The 20,381-nt window shown below is 43.0% G+C and overlaps 1 protein-coding gene across 1 annotated transcript in view; it reads right to left on the bottom strand.

The window, feature by feature from the left end:
- Positions 1 to 20,381, bottom strand: part of carmil2 (capping protein regulator and myosin 1 linker 2) — a 49,398-nt gene that overhangs the window by 18,132 nt on the left and 10,885 nt on the right. The window contains 17 exon segments of the mRNA XM_069161892.1: positions 6,130 to 6,668; positions 8,424 to 8,490; positions 8,644 to 8,733; positions 9,422 to 9,458; positions 9,460 to 9,507; positions 10,173 to 10,348; positions 12,396 to 12,512; positions 13,379 to 13,507; positions 14,047 to 14,133; positions 14,490 to 14,583; positions 15,076 to 15,144; positions 15,376 to 15,548; positions 15,738 to 15,792; positions 16,613 to 16,709; positions 18,671 to 18,752; positions 18,861 to 18,930; positions 19,247 to 19,351. Of these exon segments, the coding sequence (XP_069017993.1) occupies positions 6,130 to 6,668; positions 8,424 to 8,490; positions 8,644 to 8,733; positions 9,422 to 9,458; positions 9,460 to 9,507; positions 10,173 to 10,348; positions 12,396 to 12,512; positions 13,379 to 13,507; positions 14,047 to 14,133; positions 14,490 to 14,583; positions 15,076 to 15,144; positions 15,376 to 15,548; positions 15,738 to 15,792; positions 16,613 to 16,709; positions 18,671 to 18,752; positions 18,861 to 18,930; positions 19,247 to 19,351 (2,035 nt within the window).

The following is a 20,381-nucleotide window of genomic DNA, read 5'->3' as shown; positions in this document are numbered from 1 at the left end:
AGATGCAATTCTTTCCCACATTTAATAAATGTGTGCACACAACATGCCGGGGTACTGACCCTGTGACAGGAAGTGTGCACCTGTGCAACAAGAGCGCACTTTGATTTCACTTATGTAAATTAAAAATAGCAACATGTGGTTGGGGTATTTCAAGCTTTCCATGTAGTAAAACGTGGCCTCGACAGACTTGATATTTTTCTTTCTGTGGGGTTCTTTGTTAAAAATGACAAATATTTAATAAACAGTGTGAAACAAAAGTGCAGCAAATCTTTCCTTTTGTTGAGTTTTAATCTCAAACGACACACACACACACACACACACACACACACACACACACACACACACACACACACACACACACACACACACACACACACACACACTGTCTACAGTTCACACACTTATAGAGGGCAGCGTAAACCCGGCTTTCATCTAATCTCGGTCCCTTGACCTTTGAAATCCTGTCACAGGTTTTTACAGCTCTTACTGTACAACAACAAATGTGAGCTCATCGTTGCTCACTCAGCAGGTGTGCTGAGTGAACAGCAGCGGAGCAAACACGGATCTTCCCGTGTGTGTACAGACAGACGAGCCGGGCCAGCAGCAGCAGCACACCGCGGGCCCGGCTGGGCCCACCACAGCCGGTGGACGGAGAGATTTACCTCTGCAGCAGAAAGAGTTAGTGTTTCTTAAAATAGAAAAAAAAAGAAGTATACACCTTATTTTTCATGATCTACTTGCTCCGAATAAAGCAGGACCAGGTGCTGGAATACCAAGTTGATATTAATGACATATAAAAATTGGTATTGTTTTCCTGGTTGTACCACATCTGTCCAGTAGATGCCCTTGCTGCGTTTCCCAGGTTGTGATCACAGGACCTCCCTCCTGCTCTTTTGCCTCCCTCGCCAGGTCTTCCGGTGGTGCCGAGTGTTCGAGCCCATCTGTTACCTCGCCTGCCTCAAAACCATCATCGGTTTCTGTTAAAAGGACTTGATCGCTCTGTAATGACTGCTGGTGTGGATGTATGGATTAATAAATGACTTGCTGCTCATTTAGTATATTAAAAATGGAAGAAATTCCTTTTTTTTTTGTATCTCCAGTCCATCACAGTAAAAATAAAGGCAGTTGTTGCATTCACACAATTTGTCTCCATGACGGGAAAAATGTCATGGTTGAGGGAGCAGACATGGACCACCACTGTCGGCCCACATGGCCCGAGGACCGACCCAAATAACGCCGCCATTACTGGATATACTCGGATTATTTCCTTCAGTCTCGTTTTTTTGTTTTTTTTGTTCACAAGACCTCACTGTGTTTCCTAAAAAGGTTTTGAAATTGTGTCACAGTGGAACCGTGTTCTTCATACATGTTTTATGTTGAACCATTTGAGCGTGCTGCTATTGGGAACCTTTGTAAAAGGGTTGCTTTTAGCAGCACAAAAGGTTCTGCGGTGGCATCAGCCCACAAAAACACTCCGTTAGACCTCCGGGCCAACGGCATCTGTTCATTGGGCTGAGTTGCATTTTCTTTCTTTGCATTTTTCCTTAAATAATCAGAGCTCTGTGCGTCCGGTAGATCAGAATAACTAAACCAAACATTCGGAGCAGCTTCTTCTTCTTTGGGCGGAGCAGCTCTGTGTTTTGCCGCGTGAATGAAACGGGCTCCATTTGGGGCATTTCATCATCCGAGCGGTCTGCATGGAGCATAAAGACAACTCAAGGATGATTTAGACTTCTGACTTGGCAATAACATGTTTAGCTGAGCTGTTTACATAAAAGTATAGAGAAAGAGCTGAGGCAGCGTCTCCGAGCCAGCTCACGGAAAAACAACAGAACAAGCTTAAAATGAGGGAATTCAAATATACCAGTCAGAGCCAGAGAGGAGAGGGAGGGCAAATAATGGAGATGGTACTTTAGTCCCACTGTACAAAGTATATATGTAAATAATCAGGGAGGCAGTTCTAGATGTTTGACAGACTACCTGTAGAAAGAGAAGACAGAATATACTGATGCATGGATGCAGGATTTTAAAAATAATATTTCATCCCAGAGTGGATTCATCCAGACCGATCATTTTGCAGTCAGAAAACATGACCAAGAAACACACAAACACAAACAAACACAAACAAACACACACACACACACACACACACACATACACACACACACACACACACATACACACACACACACACACACATACACACACACACACACACGGTATCATGGCAAATATGTGCACATACAACACAACAAGCAAAACATGTTATTGTCATAACGCCAATGTCTTCAGGCGTGTCTATTACACACAGCGCTTTATGGCAAAACAAAACCATGTGCAAACACATATTTATGTGCATGCTATGCCGAGGCAGCGTCCCCCCCCCACACACAGCTAGAATAATCTAACAAATATTGCACCAATCTTTCCTCTCTTATTTACTACTGTTTGGAAAAAACATTTCAAAGTTGACAAGAAAGTAGCTGCAGATTATTTTTTAGATAAGAGAAGACACAAGTACAACATTTACCTCAAGTATTTTAAATATTACCTCAAGTATCTTAAATTAAAACACAGTTAAACAATTGATTCAAATCAGACTTGATTCTGGACACCAAGAGAAACAAAGACAAAAATCATTTCCGTGTATTTTTCTTTCCACATCCTGTAACTCTTTGTCTCCTTTTGTCCGTGTACTGTATTCATGCTTTGGTTCCTTCATGCTCCAGAGGAATTCATATTCATATTGTGTTGCTTCCGTTTTTTCATCTCATTTAAAAGTCAACAAAGAGGATTACAATGAAAAAACTGTTCGGCAAGTAGAAAGATTTGGTTAAGTTTGCATGGAGCTCGTGGTTGTGGTTAAAGACCCGGTGAGAGACATGAAGTAAAAACCTCCGTGGTTAACTGTAACTGACAGTATCGGTGTCGTCTCCACGGAGACCGGCAGCACCGCTGACTAGACGGACTCGTCATCAGTCCTTTGTGAACCACTGGGTCAGAATTACTTTGAAGACGACGCGGCGTCTCGGTATTTAATTTTCACTCTACCTGCCGGAGAAGATGCTTCATAGTAAAACAAAGTGTAATTCGATCCTCAGTCCCTGGAAGAGGAAATGCCGGTCTGATCGATGGCGTTGCGTTGACAGCTGCGGAGAATCGGAGGAAGTTGAGACTCTTCTCCAAACTTCTGCTTGAAACTAACCGGTTTAAATAACAACGCTGTGCCGAAGAGTTGCTTCGTAGTTAGTTGCACCAACAATGATGAAATAAACTCTTATCTCACATTTTTTTCCCTGTCATGTCCTAAAAAAGATCCTGATAGAAGGGAAGACTGAGGTGACCAAGGAGGGATCCAATCAAACTCTTTCATCTATCCAGCGTGTTCTCTGGCAGGCAAATAGTGCCGACGCGTCATTTTTAAAGTCATTTTGATCTGGTGGTTTACAACAGATTGGTTTTGTAGCGCTATTTTACAGTGAAGTCTACGGAGAGGGTCGTATGTTTTTCCCCAAAAAGGGGGCGGGGACGTTTCTGAAAGCCAAAGTTCCCGGACGTGCCGGTCAGATCTATTTTACAGAGTTCAGGCTGATTCGGATATTCACACGTATATATTTGAACCAGCGTAGACGATTAGCTTCGCCGTGTAAGACGATATGAGCGGCGAGGACCTTCCAGCAACCGAGCTGCTGAGCACAAACAGAAAGCTGCCGGTGCCTTTGATCAAACTGCCCTCTGATGTCAACAGTGATGACTGTCGATGTACGACGACGCTGGACAAGCAGTTTTCTCAACACGTTGTGTTTTTTTGTGTTTCGTTAGAGTATCTGATCAGGCGGCTTCCTGATCAATAACCACCTTCTGTCCTGTCTTCTACTCTCTGATAACAACATCGTCCAGCGGCTTATCGTTTTTTTTGTAGAATGGATGTTACAAAGGGAACCGAAGGATTGTAGGGGTTAAGCGACAAAAGCATCGCACGCAATGCATCCTGGTACATGTAGGCACTGGCAGCCGCTCGTAGGAAAACTCGGCGTTTGTTTAGACAGCAGCACTGAGAAAGTCATTGCTTCAATTGACAACTTCCTCACTGACATCCACATAAAAAGTGGTGAATTTCCCCTTTAATTACACTTTTTAAACAGCCTATTGCTCTCATCTTCGAGCTAAAGCTAGTCCACCAACATGCTAATGGCTCCTGTTAACCCTCACAGGCTAAAGCAGGTTAACTGCTAAATCACTGGCGCTCACTTTCCATTGAAATCAATGAGCAGATGTGTTAATGTAACTACAGACATCCTTTACTCGTCTCAGTCTACAACCCCGTTTGTCGGGACAGGGACTGTTTTGCATCACTTCTTCTTTTAACAACACTCTGTAAATGTCTGGGGAACTGAGGAGACGCGTTGCTGGAGTTTTGAAAGTGAAATGTTGTCCCACTCCTGCCTGACAAGATTTCAGCTGCTCAACAGTTTCTTTTCATGATGCGCCAAATATTTTCAAATGGAGACAGGTCTGGACTGCAGGTTGGCCAGTTTAGCAGCCGGACTCTTCTACTATGGAGCCGTGCTGTTGGAATACGGGCAGAATGTGGTTTGCTGAAATCTGCGTCTGGATGGACACATTATTGCTCCAAAACCGATATATATCTCGTTCAGCATTAATGGGGCCTTTCCAGATGTGCAAGCCACCCAGCCCATGTGCACTAATGCACACTCATGCCATGACGGCAGCTGGCTTTTGAACTGTGCGCTATTAACAAGCCGGATGGTCCCTCTCCCCTGTAGCCCAAAAGACACTTTCATACTGTCAGAAAAGTGTCCATCACGCTCCAGTCCCGTAAGTCAGTTTTATAGTAACCAAAGTCTCATAATGTCCACGCTGGACACACCAGTGGTTCTCACAACATTAGTTATTAAACACAATCAAATCTCCCCACCGAGCACAGACTGTTCACCATCTACTGTAGGAACCTCTTATAGAACCGAAGGCACTGAACAACAACAACACCAACCTACAGATGTGTATCTTAAAAAAAAAAAAATCACACACGAGGCCACTGTAGAAGATAAAATCCTGTTTCATTTACACAGTGACAACACGGAGAGAGAGAGAGAGAGAGAGAGAGAGAGAGACCCCCATTAATGTGAAACATGAATAATTGACTGAGTGAAAGAATTCCCAGGAGAGGATTGGAGGAGGGGGGGGGGGGGGGGGGGGGGGCTTCATCATTGGGAAGAGATGGAGAAGTCACCATTGGGAACATCCCAGGGAACACCACTCCCAAAACATGAGCACACACACACACACACACACACACACACACACACACACACACACACACACACACACACACACACAGAGAGAGAGAGAGAGAGAGAGAGAGAGAGAGAGAGAGCACGACAACATAGAGCAAGAGAATGCAAAGATAAAGATGGCTACCGTTATTACTACAGCAGCACAGAAATAATAAGCAAGAGAGTAACGGAGACACAGAGATAGATAAATACATAGATAGATAGAGATAGATATAGATAGATATAGATAAATAGATAGATAGATAGATAGATAGATAGATAGATAGATAGATAGATAGATAGATAGATAGATAGATAGATAGATAGAGATAGATATAGATATAGATAAATAGGTAGATAGATAGAGATAGATATAGATAAATAGATAGAGATAGATAATTAGATAGATAGATAGATATAGGTAGATAGGGATAGAGATAGATAGATAGATATTTTGCTGCATTAACCTTTTTCCTGTGCTGCTGTTTTGTTTTTCTCTGTTTTCCATCCGTTGGACATCCCTCTGTAGTCGTGCAGTTAGCTTCCTACTTCCTCTACCCTTCCCTCCATCCTTCATCCATCTCTCCTTCCCTCCTGTTTCTCATCTTTCCTGCTGTCTACCTCTTCCTGTGGATGTGTTTTACACATGTACTGCACTGTGTGCCAATGCAAATATGTTGATTCTGCATTATCATTAATGTATATGTATGTGTGTGTGTGTGTGTGTGGATACAAGTGCTCTATAATTTCTGCATGCTCACTCATAAAACATTTGTGTGTGTTTGTGTGGATTGTCATTGCTGTGTGTGTGTGTGTGTGTGTGTGTTCTTACCTGAGGCCTGGAGGAGGGGGGCTGTGTGTGAGTGCGTCGCGGCCGCGGTCGGGAGGCAGTGTAGTGCCTTAGAGTCTGTCCCTGGGTGGGTAGAGGCTCCATGGGAGAAGCGGGGGGTCTGGAGCCGCGGAGGGGGCCTGGGCTGGGGCCGCAGCCGGGGAAGGGAGCCTCTGGTCGGTGTAAGCCTCCGCGGCCGGCTGCCTCCTCCTCTGGAGCTCGAGCGGAGACGGAGCAAAGGAGGGGGAGACTGGGAGGAGGAAAGAACGATGCTCCTCTCGCTCCTGATATCGCCTCTGCAGCATCCACTGCCACCACCTCCCCCTCCCTCCACCTCCTCCCCCTTTGTCCTGGAGGGGAGGGGGACGGGGAAGTGCACGGAGAAGGGGAGGGGCTTAAGGTCGTGAGTGACAGTGGGGTTGCTGCCGGCAACCGGGGGAGGCCACACCTTCCTCCTACGTCGTCCTCTTCGGCACCTCCTCCCCTCTCTCTCTCCGCTCTCCGGTCCCTGGTCTGCTGCTCCCAGTCTGCATCCAGGAGACCTGCAAGAGGAGCAATATGACCGACGAGAGCACGAGGCACAAAGAGAGATGATGAGAGGGGAAGGGAAGGATGGAGCGGCCATCCAGCCCACGCAGTGAGCGTACTGTATATACGCATATGTAGGGAGGCGGAGGGAGAATGGACGAGAAGGAGTCGAGAGGAAGGAATAATCAGTTCAGCGTAGAGAGAGGAAGCAGAGCAGCAGATGGATGCGGCAGTCGTACTGTACCGAGTTATCATCTGAGTCGCACAGGACAAGGCGGAATAAAGTCCGGCTAAATGTTCCTCTATCTCGGCTTCAGTGTCAATATTTGAGGGCCGTTTGTAATGCAAATTGATGAATACATTTAAGAAAACCCCCAAATAACAACATCCAAATGTGTTGGTCACAATATTTCATAAAATATTGACCTCATTGTTTTTGTGACCTATATATGTCAAACACAACACAGCGTGCGATCTGGTTTTGTTGTTATCACCCCTTTTAAAGCTCCCGTCCCATCAAACAAAAGGAGTGGGGGTGGGGGTAGGGTGTTGTGAACCAAAGTGCCTCAAATCCCTCCCTCTATCCTCCCCCAGCCCCCCATGTTTGCTCCCCTCCCCTCCTCCATCTTCTCCCCCATGGTGGAAGTCACTGGTGTGAGAGTAAACAGGCTATGCTCCAATTAGCCAAACGGAGCCGCACGTCTGCCACAGAACGGTTCAGCTCGGAGATGAACCGACATGAGGAGGAGGTTCAGATTCAGACTGCTGCAGCACCACAACAGATTTAAAACATGCAGTTGTAATACCATCATTACATTAATACATTCAATTATGATCACTGTGGACGGTACTGGGTTTATGGTACTATACTTATGATGTTATTTTGTTATTTAGCAGATATGTTGAAATTAATTTCTGTCTTCAGATCTTCAGGTGATTATAAATGATAGTTAATGTCTACACAGCTGTTTGCTAACATGTGGAGTACAGTAAAGAACATTTGTCAACCATCTAATTTTAGTCCTTTTAAAACACTACATACCGTTTTATTTTTAATAGATTTTTAGTAAGTGGTTGTTTTTATTGTTGCAGTTTGCTATTTCATGTACTTAATGTCTTTTACCCTGCACATGCAGATTGAATTGAACTATAATTCGAGGAATATCTGTCTGTTTGTCCTCGGCGTATCTCCTCAACCGTCCGTCCCACCTGCTTCAAACTCCGTAGGTGTGTCCTGGGGACCCGAGGTCCCAGTGCGTTCAATGCGATTTGGAGACGCGACACGTACCGTATTTATAGATTTTCAGAAAAAAGGTGACTGGAAAATGCCTGAATAAGCAGTCCACTTTGACTCCCCCTACCCTGCCGGGACCGCAGAGCAGCGGGACAGACAAAGTCGAGTGTTTCCACAGCGACTTTTTCTTTTTAAGAAACTTCCTTAACCATCAAAACACGTCGGAGCAGCACCCAAGTGCTTTCACTTTTAATTTCACATAAGCCGAATGAAAAAACTACCGAAGAGCTGCATTATTGTGTATGTGTATGCATTTTACTGCTATAGATGGTTGTGCTCATTTTAATAACTACTTGCTTGGGTTGTTTAATCTACAGCAAAACTATATATGATCATTATATATTTATATCGTTGCTTAAATGATAAAAATACATAAACAATACCACAAACATGCTATTTTCAACTGCAGTCGTTTAGAGAACGGAGGCGACATCCGACATCATCGGACAACACCGTCATCGGGGGTTTCTCTTACTTTTAATTGAAGCGGCGGGCCTCAGGCTCATGGAGAACAAATTGTTTCTCCAAACTGCCGGACTGTACTGTGATGGAGAGGGAGGAGTTAGGAAGAGTCAGTTTCAACACAGAAATGAATGAGAGCAGATTGAATGGAGGGACTGAGTGTGTGTGTGTGTGTGTGTGTGTGTGTGTGTGTGTGTGTGTGTGTGTGTGTGTGTGTGTGCGTGTGTCCTCACGTCATCTGTTGGGAAGTCGCTGTTGACCAGTCGCAGCTCCGGGATGGTGATTCTCTGAGGGCCGCACGAGGTTTCTTTTATTAGGCAGTCCTAAACAGCAAATAAAAAAAATACATCTCCAATAATGAATACGATGTGTTGTTGACCGACAGTGTATGGAATAAAATGTGTGACAAAGTTCTCCAATAATATGTAATTGCTGCGTAATTATAATCATGTAATAATACAACAACATTTCAGGAAGATATTGTGGTCTTATGAAGAGGAACATGAAGAAAGACATGATGGATTTATTGGAAGTTGTATTTCTTCATTTTTGAGGACAGAAATTACATTTTGTCTTGTTGATCACGGTAGATTCAATCAGAGCATTTCTTTGTATTTTCCTTTTGTGTTTGTGTCCTTTAAAACTGTGAATCATTTTTATTTAGTTAGTAAAACAATGTGTCATGTTTGTGTTTTGTATGAGTTGAATAAAGTCTGTCTTTGTATTGTCACTATATGTCAATTATGAAAACCTCAGGAATAGTAGCTGCTGCAATGCAAAGGCTAATGGGGATCTAAAAAAACAAACAAACAAACATACATGGATGTTAATGTTTCCATCTGATTTGAAATAAGACAGAAAACAACATATTTGGTGTGGAGGTGTTTCTGATCACTGCAGGTCCCACTGGTGTCCGGCAACAGTTCACGTGTCATTAAATGAATATTTTGCCATACAATATCCTGAGTAATAAATATGAAATGTGTGATCACCACACAAGCAGCTGTTTACCACTTTGTCCTGCGCCGTCGTCAGGTCCTGCAGCACCTTCCACGATGCTCTCGGCCAGAGTGACGCTCAGCGCTCGTCTCACTTCGCTGCAGCAAAGAAACAACGGAAACACAGTTCGACTGCAGCGGTTCGAAGAGCGAAGACAACACATTAACGTTGAATCATCAATATCCATCTGGTCGCCTTTAACACAGCTGGTGTTACCGTTGTAATTCTGTCACATCGTGATGTCGTGTCAGACAGCAGACTGGTCGGTAATATATTCAGAGAGCAGCGACTCAGTTTGTTGGTCCACAAATATCTGCAGGCCTGAAAATGTCTCCTTTTCTATTTGATTCTAATTTCTGTATCTATTATAACAAAGATCCACGTGCGTTGCAGTGTAATGTGCAGTTTTCTACAGTAAAAACTGTTTCCACTTCCTGATGTGGTATCAGCTATTGTGTCGGAGCTCATCATGCTGCTTCGGTCCTGAACATGTTTCTTGCTCCTTCGATGTAAATAAAATGCAGTAAAACACATTTGCAGCCTTCGAGTCGGACAAATAAATGTCACTTTGAAATGTTTTAGATTCACAGTGAGCCAGAAGCTCAGGAATCACTTCATTTATTTCATCAGTCAGTGATCTCTGATGAAAACTGAATGTGCAGTAAATAAGGATAAATCAGTAAATCTACTGGTACGAGTCATACAGTCGATGATCTGTGGTGATGAAACGGTGTGAAAGAGGTCTTCGGTCTTCTGTTATTACCGCAGTCTGCAGCTGATGAGGTTCCCCGTCTTCTCCACCAGAGTCCTGCTCAGGAACACGCGTGTCTGTCGGCTTCTCTTGGACACGCACTCCGACAGACCGTCGCACACGCTGGACCGCCGGACCGCCCGCGGGCACGCTGCCTCCGCGCATCTCATCAGGCCCTGAGCCGACTCCTGCAACACACAGACGGGGTCGAGACGGGGAACCAAACAAGAACGAGTCCCCCCTCAGGACCGGGCTGGAGCTTCATCTCAGAGTCACTCTGGACTGTCCCGAGGATGTCCTCCTCAGACCGTCCGATTCACTTCTGTCCTCTTGTGGGGGACGTGAATCTGAGACTTCAACAATATTAATGCAATCCGCTCCGTTCCTGCTGTGCTGTACAGGGGACATCCAGGGCTTTACTGATGCAATAGTTGGAGGGGTTTGGCTAACAGGGCGCATGGACTTTCTTTTCAAAATGACGGGCATCTTAACTTCTACATTTTAGGTAATTGGTCCATTTTTTTTGGAGAATATTATGTTTCTGTTGCTAATAATCAAATTGTTTCTTGAATCTGAGAGTCTTAACTTCAATTTAGTAAGATTTCAGAAGTGTACAGGAATTCTAACCCTTTCAAAATCCAACTTTTATTCAGGGTCCTCTGTAGTGGACAGCAGGACTTGCTAACTGTCATTTTGAACCAATTTCCATACTTCAGGAAGCGGAGAGGATTTTACTCAAAGGGGAAAGTCCAGAGGAGACTGAGCACGAAGACAAGTGTCCTCTATGAGAGGTTATTTTGAAAAATTATGTTTTAGTGTTCTTATTTTCATTAAATGGAAAGACATTTGAACAGAAATACACATGAAAAATAATAAAATATCTTTAATCAACCAAGACCTGATGTCCACTACCAGGGGCAGTAGCATGTTTCCTTTAACTACAATACTTAAATGATCTACATTTTGCAAAACCCTTTTCCCTCTGGGCATAAGGAGGGTATTAAAGTATATCTGGGAAATGAGATTATTACACAGAAAAACATTAGATAGACTAAATTAAATTTGTGTGGATTAGTATGATTTTATTGGGAAGAGTTTTTTGCTCCGAACCTAAAAGCCTTTTGTTTTTTTGCACATGTTGCACGTCAACAGACAGAATCAGATGTAATCACTGGAACTGACTTGCAGGCTCAGAAATTTAAGCACTGTTGTCAGTCATATTAAAGAAACTGACATCCTTCTCTTAACTTCCACTATTTGTTAATCTCTGGACGACACAGATAAGGCAAATTCCTCATTCAATTTATTGTCTGCAAGCAATTATATTGGCCAAATGTAAATGACTCCCATTGCATCCAGGTGTGTGCAGCTTGTTTAATGAGCACAGACTGTATTGTGTGCAGCAGCAGGTGATGCGTGTAGATGTAAAGTGAGTTCTGTGCACGCTCTGATAAATGAGGCCCCCGGTGAACCTGCTGCACGCTCACTTCATCTGTTGCTATGTGCAGCGTGTCTGTTCACTGACTGGGGAACGAGAGGAGGAACAGAAATGCCCTCGATACTGCATGTGGAGAGAGAAATGGATGTAATCCTCTGTAACTGTCGGAAGACCAACAAAATGAGTCTGATTTTCTGAAGGTGTAACATCACATGCAAACTTCACACCACCCGCAAGAAAATGTCCCGGCTGATCTACTAACGACGTGCAGCGAGGATTGCTTCTTCCAAACGAGCATTTTAACACACCTAAATGCATGATGTAATATTGGAGCGTTTCTACTTGATAGTTAATGTCGTGCCATCTGCTATTGATCTCTTTGGTTTTTCCCACTGCATTGACTTTCTTGCTGATAATCTCCCACGTACAGTTCTCTTCTCATTATATTTATATTTCTTAATTTCAAAGGGATCAAATTTCCTTTTCTTTTTGCGGTCGTTCTGTTTTTCATGGCTGGAATCACTTTAAAACACGCAAACGAAATAGAGCGCGATTTGCACCAGATATCGATGACGCGAACACTCTTCGGAAATCACCCGTAAAATAAATGTTAAAAACCTTTGGAATAAACACGCAATTTAGTCCCCTTTATTTGAGATGTTAGTAAATCAGGCCCACGCTGTACTATCACCTCTCCTGTGAACAGAGATGTAAGAGTTACTGAGTTGGGTGTGTGCTTGTTGTCAGCAGGGCTCTAATGTGGCCCGTGAGATGAGGCTGAGTTTCTGAACGTGTACCTGAATGTTTCTGGTGAACTCATCCTTCAGAGCAGCAGCAGCGTCAGTGAGGATGTTGTTCATCACGTCTCCATCGGGGGCGCACGTCCTGCCTGCCTCATACAGAGAGGGAAGCAGCTGCACAAGAAAAATGAGGTGGCAAGCTTCACTTATACTGCCTGGTCACTTTATTAGGAACCCCTAGATTAGACTTAAAACTTTCCTTTTTGATAAAGCTTCTAGTAAGAGATGCTCAGGTGACCCTGAACCATCCTGCAGTTCTGCTGTTATAAGCCGAGGCTGCTGGGGGAGCTTCTTTCCTCTCACTCTTTCACTCTCTACAACTCATATCTCACCATCACATCTCATTAACTTCATGCTTTCTCTCTCCCAGAGTTTCTTCTTATAATCTGTTGTCTCCATTCAGTTCTCTCGCTCGCATAGTTTCTGTTCTTTCTTTTCCAGATGTCCCGTCATGGAGCTGCACGTCTCTGCTCTGTGATTGTCGACCCACCAACGGTTCACGTCTTGTATCTCTATGCTGTTCTTTTCTCTCTCTGCTCTCCTCTCACCCCAACCGGTCGAGGCAGATGTTCCGCCCACTTCTGAGCCTGGTTCTGTCGGAGGTTTCTTCCTGTTAAAGGGAGTTTTTCTTCTCTCTGTTGGAGGTTTTTCTCCCTTAAAGTAGAGTTCCCCCCCCCCTAGCTTATGTTGTTGTGTTTCTCTGTATAATGTTGTAAAGTTCTGCTATAAGGACTTTAATGTGTTAAGTGCCATGAAATAACCTGTTTTGATTTGGCGCTTTATAAATAAAATTGAATTGAATAGAATATCTTTGTAAAGGCAGATTTCATGGCCGAGCTGTGGCATCAGCTCCCGTCAGATTTTACATGTAGAATTAATGACATGCGTACTGACTGCATGTACACATGTAATGACTGCACACGCTGTAGTGATGATGATGATGATAATGATGGTGATGATGGTTGCCAGGTCTTCAGTACCTTGTACGCCTCCCTGCTATTCTGCAGCACCTCGTGTGCCATCAGGACGTCCGCCTGCACTTCCTGCACGTTACACCGTCTCAGACGTTGGAGGCTGTCCTCCAGCTGCCGACACATCCCCGCGAGCAGCTGGAAGGAGGACGGACACAGAGAGCCGAAGACACAGATTGACACGGAGAGAGATGAAGACACGGAGAGAGACAAAGACACAGACCGACACAGAGAACCGAAGACATGGAAAGAGCCGAAGACATGGAGAGACGAAGACATAGGGAGAGACGAAGACATGGAGAGAGATGAAGACACAGAGAACCGAAGACATGGAGAGAGACGAAGACACAGACCGACACAGAGAACCGAAGACATGGAGAGAGACGAAGACATGGAGAGAGACGAAGACACAGACCGACACAGAGAACCGAAGACATGGAGAGAGACGAAGACACGGAGAGAGACGAAGAAAAAAAACTAGTAAAAACATTCCAGATTTGAGCAAAACTTTTTCAGCTGTGAGTCACAACCACAAAACATTTTCACTTTATCTTTTTGTGATAGTGATGAACAGTCATTATGGGATGTTAACGGTAGATCTTCTACTGTTGTTGTTCACTGACCTTTCAGCTACACACTGTGTGCTACATCTCTGTTGAATCTGCTGAACTTCTTACCTGTTCGGGCCGGCGACTTCTAAACACCTGCTGAAGTTCACTGCTGTCAGACTGTCTCCGGTTGTTTCTGTCTAAACACTGCTGAATCTGCACACACACACACACACACACACACACACACACACACGGTCACTGATTGTGGACAGCCTAAATCGAACTGTGACGTTCACTGAACCTCAGCTGATACTTTACATCCACCATGATGACAGCATGCTGACAGCAGAGAGGTACAACACACTAACTTCCTTTGTGATGTCCTGATATGAAATCACAAAATATTCAACCATAAAAACACCTAAACCGTTAACCTGTAGAAACTTGAGTCACACAGAAAGACGGCACGCTGGAAACGAGACGAGACAAATGAGGAAGGCTTTCTATATACAGCAGTTCACACACACACACACACACACACACACACACACACACACACACACACACACCTTGTGCAGGGCCTCTCTCGTCCTGTCAGGGTTGCTGCGGTAACTGTGAGTGATGTCAGCCAGGGGAAGAGACACCTGCTGCAGAGTGAAGTTCCTGCAGCACAAAGAAGAAGCCTCCCGTCACAACGTACATCCAAACAACTGAGCAGAACAAAACACTATATATTTTATATTATAGTTCTGCAGAAACATTCGTGTCTCCCATGGATCCTGGACTTTGTTGATTCTCTGATTTTCCATCCATTAATAGCTCCAAACAGCTGAATGCACACATTCATGTTCCACTCAGGATGAATTGTAACAACCATAATAATCGTCTGACTTTGGTTGATGATCAAATACCCCTAAACTCCTCGGCTTTATCTCTGTTTAAAAATTGTTAGCATGCTAACAGGCTACATGCAAAATATCAGCTTGTTGCCAGTATGAGCAAGTCAGCAGCCTGTCGTTGAAAAAATAAAACAAATAATTATATAATAATAATGAATAATAAATAAAGACTTCAGCAGCAAAGTCCTACAATATCTGGAAGTCAAATAGCAGAACAGGACTTTAGTGTGTGTATGTGTGTGTGTGTGTTTATGACCTCTCCAAAGCATCTGCCACATCCTGCAAACCCCTGGCAGTCACATTGTTTCTGTCCCATGTCAATGTCCTTGAAAGAGAAACGGAGGTCAGTTGAGCTTCACATGCAGCGATCACACCTCAAAGAGTGACACCAGTGTCATAAAACAAGATCAAAATGGATCAATCTGCCTCTAATTATTGTGTGTCCAACTCTTTGGCTAGATTGTTGTGTGTGTGTATATGTGTGTGTGTGTGTGTGTTGTGTGTGTGTGTGTGTGTGTGTGTGTGTGTGTGTGTGTGTGTGTGTGTGTGTGCGCACCTCAGTCTGGTGTTATTCATCAGGGCTTTGGCCAGCATTTTGGCTCCGGTGTCTCCGATGTTGTTTCCACTGATGTCCAGTTCAGCCAGAGCAGCTTGGCCACCCAGAGAGCTCAGCAGGATGTGCATGCCTGCCTTCAGCTTGGAGTCACACACGGACAGCGACTGCAAGAGCTGCACACGCGCGCACACACACACACACACACACACACACACACACACACACACACACACACACACACACACACACAGTGCTCAATATCCAAAACTGAGACAGATTCCACTCATGTTGTGTAAATAAATCAGTGAATGTGCATCATTTTGCTGAAATGAGAAACTGATATTAATGGAAGTGTGACTCACACACTCTTCATCCTGGATGAGCTGAGCGATACGATGAAGAACATCACTGAGAGCTCTGGCAGGCAGAGAGATCATGAAGCGTGGAGCGAAGGAGAGAAGACCAGAAACAGAAATGAGGAAACATGACGACACACATGGATGCAACAGTTTTAAAAGCTCGGTCTGTTATATTTAAATACATACATTTATATTAACCGAGCAAACAACACATGATGATGAGACTTCTTCTGAAAAATACATCAAAATGCAATCTGAGGCCTATTTTTCATTTAATATGCTGAAAAGCACATTTGGTTTCACTGATACTTCAGTGACCAACACCAGAGTCCTTCGCTGATATCACAGCATCTTCTCATTTCTATCCAAATTAAATATTGTTGCCTGTAAAAATGATGAAATGATTTCTTCTCCATAAATATGCAGAGCAGCTTGCAGTAGTTATCGCAGCTTTGTCTGCTTCTTCTTATAAGTTGCACGAGACCCTGGCATCTACTGCCAAATACATTGTAAGGGCAACTTGTTTGTCCCCTGAAAGGCAAAACCCAGGGTTGAAAAGACCACAAAACACATTTGACAGGTCCAAATGCCTCCTCGCTGTGTCCCAGATTTCCCTCCAACCGCTCTGAATCATACAAATAATAACTCCAGTGGTCTGTTTCAGACGGTCTAACCAGCACTTTAAAGCACAATGGGACTTTCTCACATCTGGATTCAGGCAGCTGGACAGTTTTAGTCACGTATTTCCATCATATGAAAAGTACATTCGTACATATATTTACTTTGTGCACCTCAAATGACTCCTTTTAAGTGACGTTTAAATTTTAAACTTCAGTGTAACGAGCTGATTAAAAGCGTCTGTGTGATGTTCACTAGACCTGGACTTCATGGCAAAGTTCCTCCCCAGCGCCAGGTGTCGAAGAGACCGACAGCGACCGACAGACAGAACCAGAGTCACCATGTCATTCTCAAAACCTGAAACCAGACAGATTATTTCAAACGAGTCTCTTTCTTCTCAACTTCCTGAAATAAACGGAGCGTCCAGCGGCCGCAGCTCCTTATTCAGCCGACATGCACAGTGGTATCAATCAAAAACACGTTGAACAAGGGACTCTGTTAGGATGGAATAGTTGTCTAAAGTGTCGTCCTTAATGGTGCAATATTATTATGCAATAGGCGCAATACCTAAGATGTATTTTTAGATTGTGCACTGTGCTGGATGCTTCATAGACTGGCTGTGCTCGAGTACGTTTTAAAGCTTGTAGACACCGCTAGTTCTTTAAGCTGAGTGTCGTCTCATTTGTGCACGTTTGTCTTACGTGTTGGGAATGTATCGTCTATTTTTATGTGAAGACCTTTTTATTTAAACATCGTTAATTATGGCACACAAACACAGGTTTTTTAGGAATAATGTTATGTTTTGTCCAAAAATGCAAAGTATTGTATCGTATCGCATCGCAACGTATCGTAACATACCGTAATGTATCGTAACGTATTGTAACATATCGTAATGTATCGTAACGTACCGTAGCATATCGTAACGTATCGTAACGTACCGTAATGTATCGTAACATATTGTAACATATCGTAACGTACCGTAACATATCGTAACGTATCGTAACATATCATAACGTATCGTAACATATTGTAACGTATCGTAACATATCGTAACGTACCGTAACATATCATAACGTATTGTAACATATCGTAACATACCGTAATGTACCGTAACGTACCGTAACATATCGTAACGTACCGTAACGTATCGTAACGTACCGTAACATATCGTAACGTACCGTAACATATCGTAACGTATCGTAACATATCGTAACGTATCGTAACATACCGTAATGTATCGTAACGTATTGTAACATATCATAACGTACCGTAACATATCGTAACGTATCGTAACGTACCATAACATATCATAACGTATCGTAACATATTGTAACGTATCGTAACATATCGTAACGTATCGTAACGTATCGTAACGTATTGCATCACAACGTATCGTAACGTATCGCATCACAACGTATCGTAACGTATCGTAACGTATCGTAACATATCGTAACGTATCGTAACGTATCACATCACAACGTATCGTAACGTATCGTAACATATCGTAACGTATCGTAACGTATTGCATCACAACGTATCGTAACGTATCACATCACAACGTATCGTAACGTATCGTAACGTATCGTAACATATCGTAACGTATCGTAACGTATCGTAACGTATCACATCACAACGTATTGTAACGTATCGCATCACAACGTATCGTAACGTATCGTAACGTATCACATCACAACGTATTGTAACGTATTGCATCACAACGTATCGTAACGTATCGTAACGTATCACATCACAACGTATCGCATCACAACGTATCGTAACGTATCGTAACGTATCGTAACATATCGTAATGTATCACATCACAACGTATCGTAACGTATCGTAACGTATCGTAACATATCGTAACATATCGTAACGTATCGTAACGTATTGCATCACAACGTATCGTAACGTATCGTAACGTATCGCATCACAACGTATCGTAACGTATCGTAACATATCGTAACGTATCACATCACAACGTATTGTAACGTATCGCATCACAACGTATCGTAACGTATCGTAACGTATCGCATCACAACGTATCGTAACGTATCGTAACATATCGTAACGTATCACATCACAACGTATTGTAACATATCGCATCACAACGTATTGTAACGTATCGCATCACAACGTATCGTAACGTATCGTAACATATCGCATCACAACGTATCGCAACGTACTGTATCTTATCATCTTGTAAAGTATTGTATAGTATCGTATCGTAATGTATCGTAACGTATCGTATCGTATCGTACTGTATCTTATCATCTCGTAAAGTATCGTATTACCTAACTGCGTAACGTGGTTTAACTTACTGTTATCAGAAATATCCAGACTGCTGATGGCTGTCGCCTCAGAGATGTGCTCCTGTATCACCTGCGCCCCCGCTGAGCGGAGCTACACACACACACACACACACACACACACACACACACATATATATATTATCATAAAAGGTGTTTTTCTTTTCTCTGCATGTGTGTATTATAAAGGTGTGTATTGTACCTCACAGCTGCTGAGGTCCAACTCCAGCCCAAACAGACGAGTGTTGGTGGCCAGTCCCTGCAGCAACAACCTGCAACACAACAAAACATATCGATGTAACATCATGCACGTGGACACATAAACAGACTTCCTATTTCTCAGGCTGTGCTGAAATGTTTACAGCGTGGTGGGAGTGTGGAGGGACAACAGAAATGAATACAGCAGATATTAAAGGGAAGATATTTTTGTCAGCCAGTTAATCATGTTTGCATCGCTATCGCGATTTGAAAAAAAATCCCCAAAATACGCTGATCCTTTTCAATGTGTCTCATCTTATTTTTCCATAACATATATCATACAGTATATATATATATATATAAAACACATATTGTGGGGCGTAAACACACCTGAGAGCTTGTGCAGGTAGTTTGGTTGCAGACAGGCCAACATACTTTAACTCACAGCTCTGACTGAAGAACTCCCGAATGCTCCTGGTCACATCCCGCACCTTTCTACACACACACACACGCACGCACACACACACACACACACACACGCACGCACACACACACACACACACACACACACACACAGAGACACACAGACAGACGTAAATACAGTTACAGTACATTTTATTCTGTCGATGTGTTGTTTTGATCATTTTAACATTACAGAAATAAAATGTTTAATTATTATTATTATTCATTTTTTCAACAACAGGATGTTCGCAGACTAATATTGACAACAAGCTGATGTTTTCCAGGTAGCATATGAGCATGCTAACATTTTCTAAACAGGGCTGATATCAATTTGGTTAATATCACCACTTCTTTTAAAACTTATAACGCTTCCACCTGTTACTCAGTTCTCGTGAGCATCTGTGTGATGATGAATCGTGTAGAAGCAGTAAGAGAATAAAAAGAGTATGTCATCAGTAGAATGCACGCGTGTTCTCAGCTCACAGACTGATGCATGATGGGAAGCTGCTGTGTTAAACATGTACTGTGTTTCTGTTCTGTATTTATTGTTGTGTTAATGTTACAGTCCAGCTTCAGGGGTCAGTCAGACATTATTGCTCTTATGAGGTTTATAGCAAACTGTGGACTGTTGTTGTCTTACAGCGCCCTCTGGTGGCTGTTTAAAGTATTACATGTTTTACCCATGTGAGTTTACGTCACTTGTAATAAAGGGTGTATTTATTTAGCATACCTGTTAATTACTGATGTGACTTTATTTGGCTGAATGTCACACAGCTTTTATATCTATTGTTTTATGTTTATTAAAAATTCAGATGACCACAGACGGACGCACTGACACCTTGATAACCTCATATTTATGATTATGTTAGTTGCTGTTGATGCTCTTTGAAAAAAGTGAATCCACGTATTGGTATTAAAGCTTTCATTCATTCACATAACAACATATAAACTTTTATATTTGAGAGAAGTGAACAACTTCCTGTCAGCTGATGCTTTGGATGTCATGGACTGAATGAATTATCAGAATGACTCTCAGTTATTTGTTTCTGTCTCTGCAGTAAAT

The sequence above is a fragment of the Embiotoca jacksoni genome, unplaced genomic scaffold (assembly GCF_022577435.1).
Source record: "Embiotoca jacksoni isolate LCO1_2020_lvr unplaced genomic scaffold, fEmbJac1.0.p SCAF_3, whole genome shotgun sequence".
NCBI classification, from domain to species: Eukaryota; Metazoa; Chordata; class Actinopteri; family Embiotocidae; genus Embiotoca; species Embiotoca jacksoni.
This window is presented reverse-complemented; position numbering and strand designations above follow the sequence as displayed.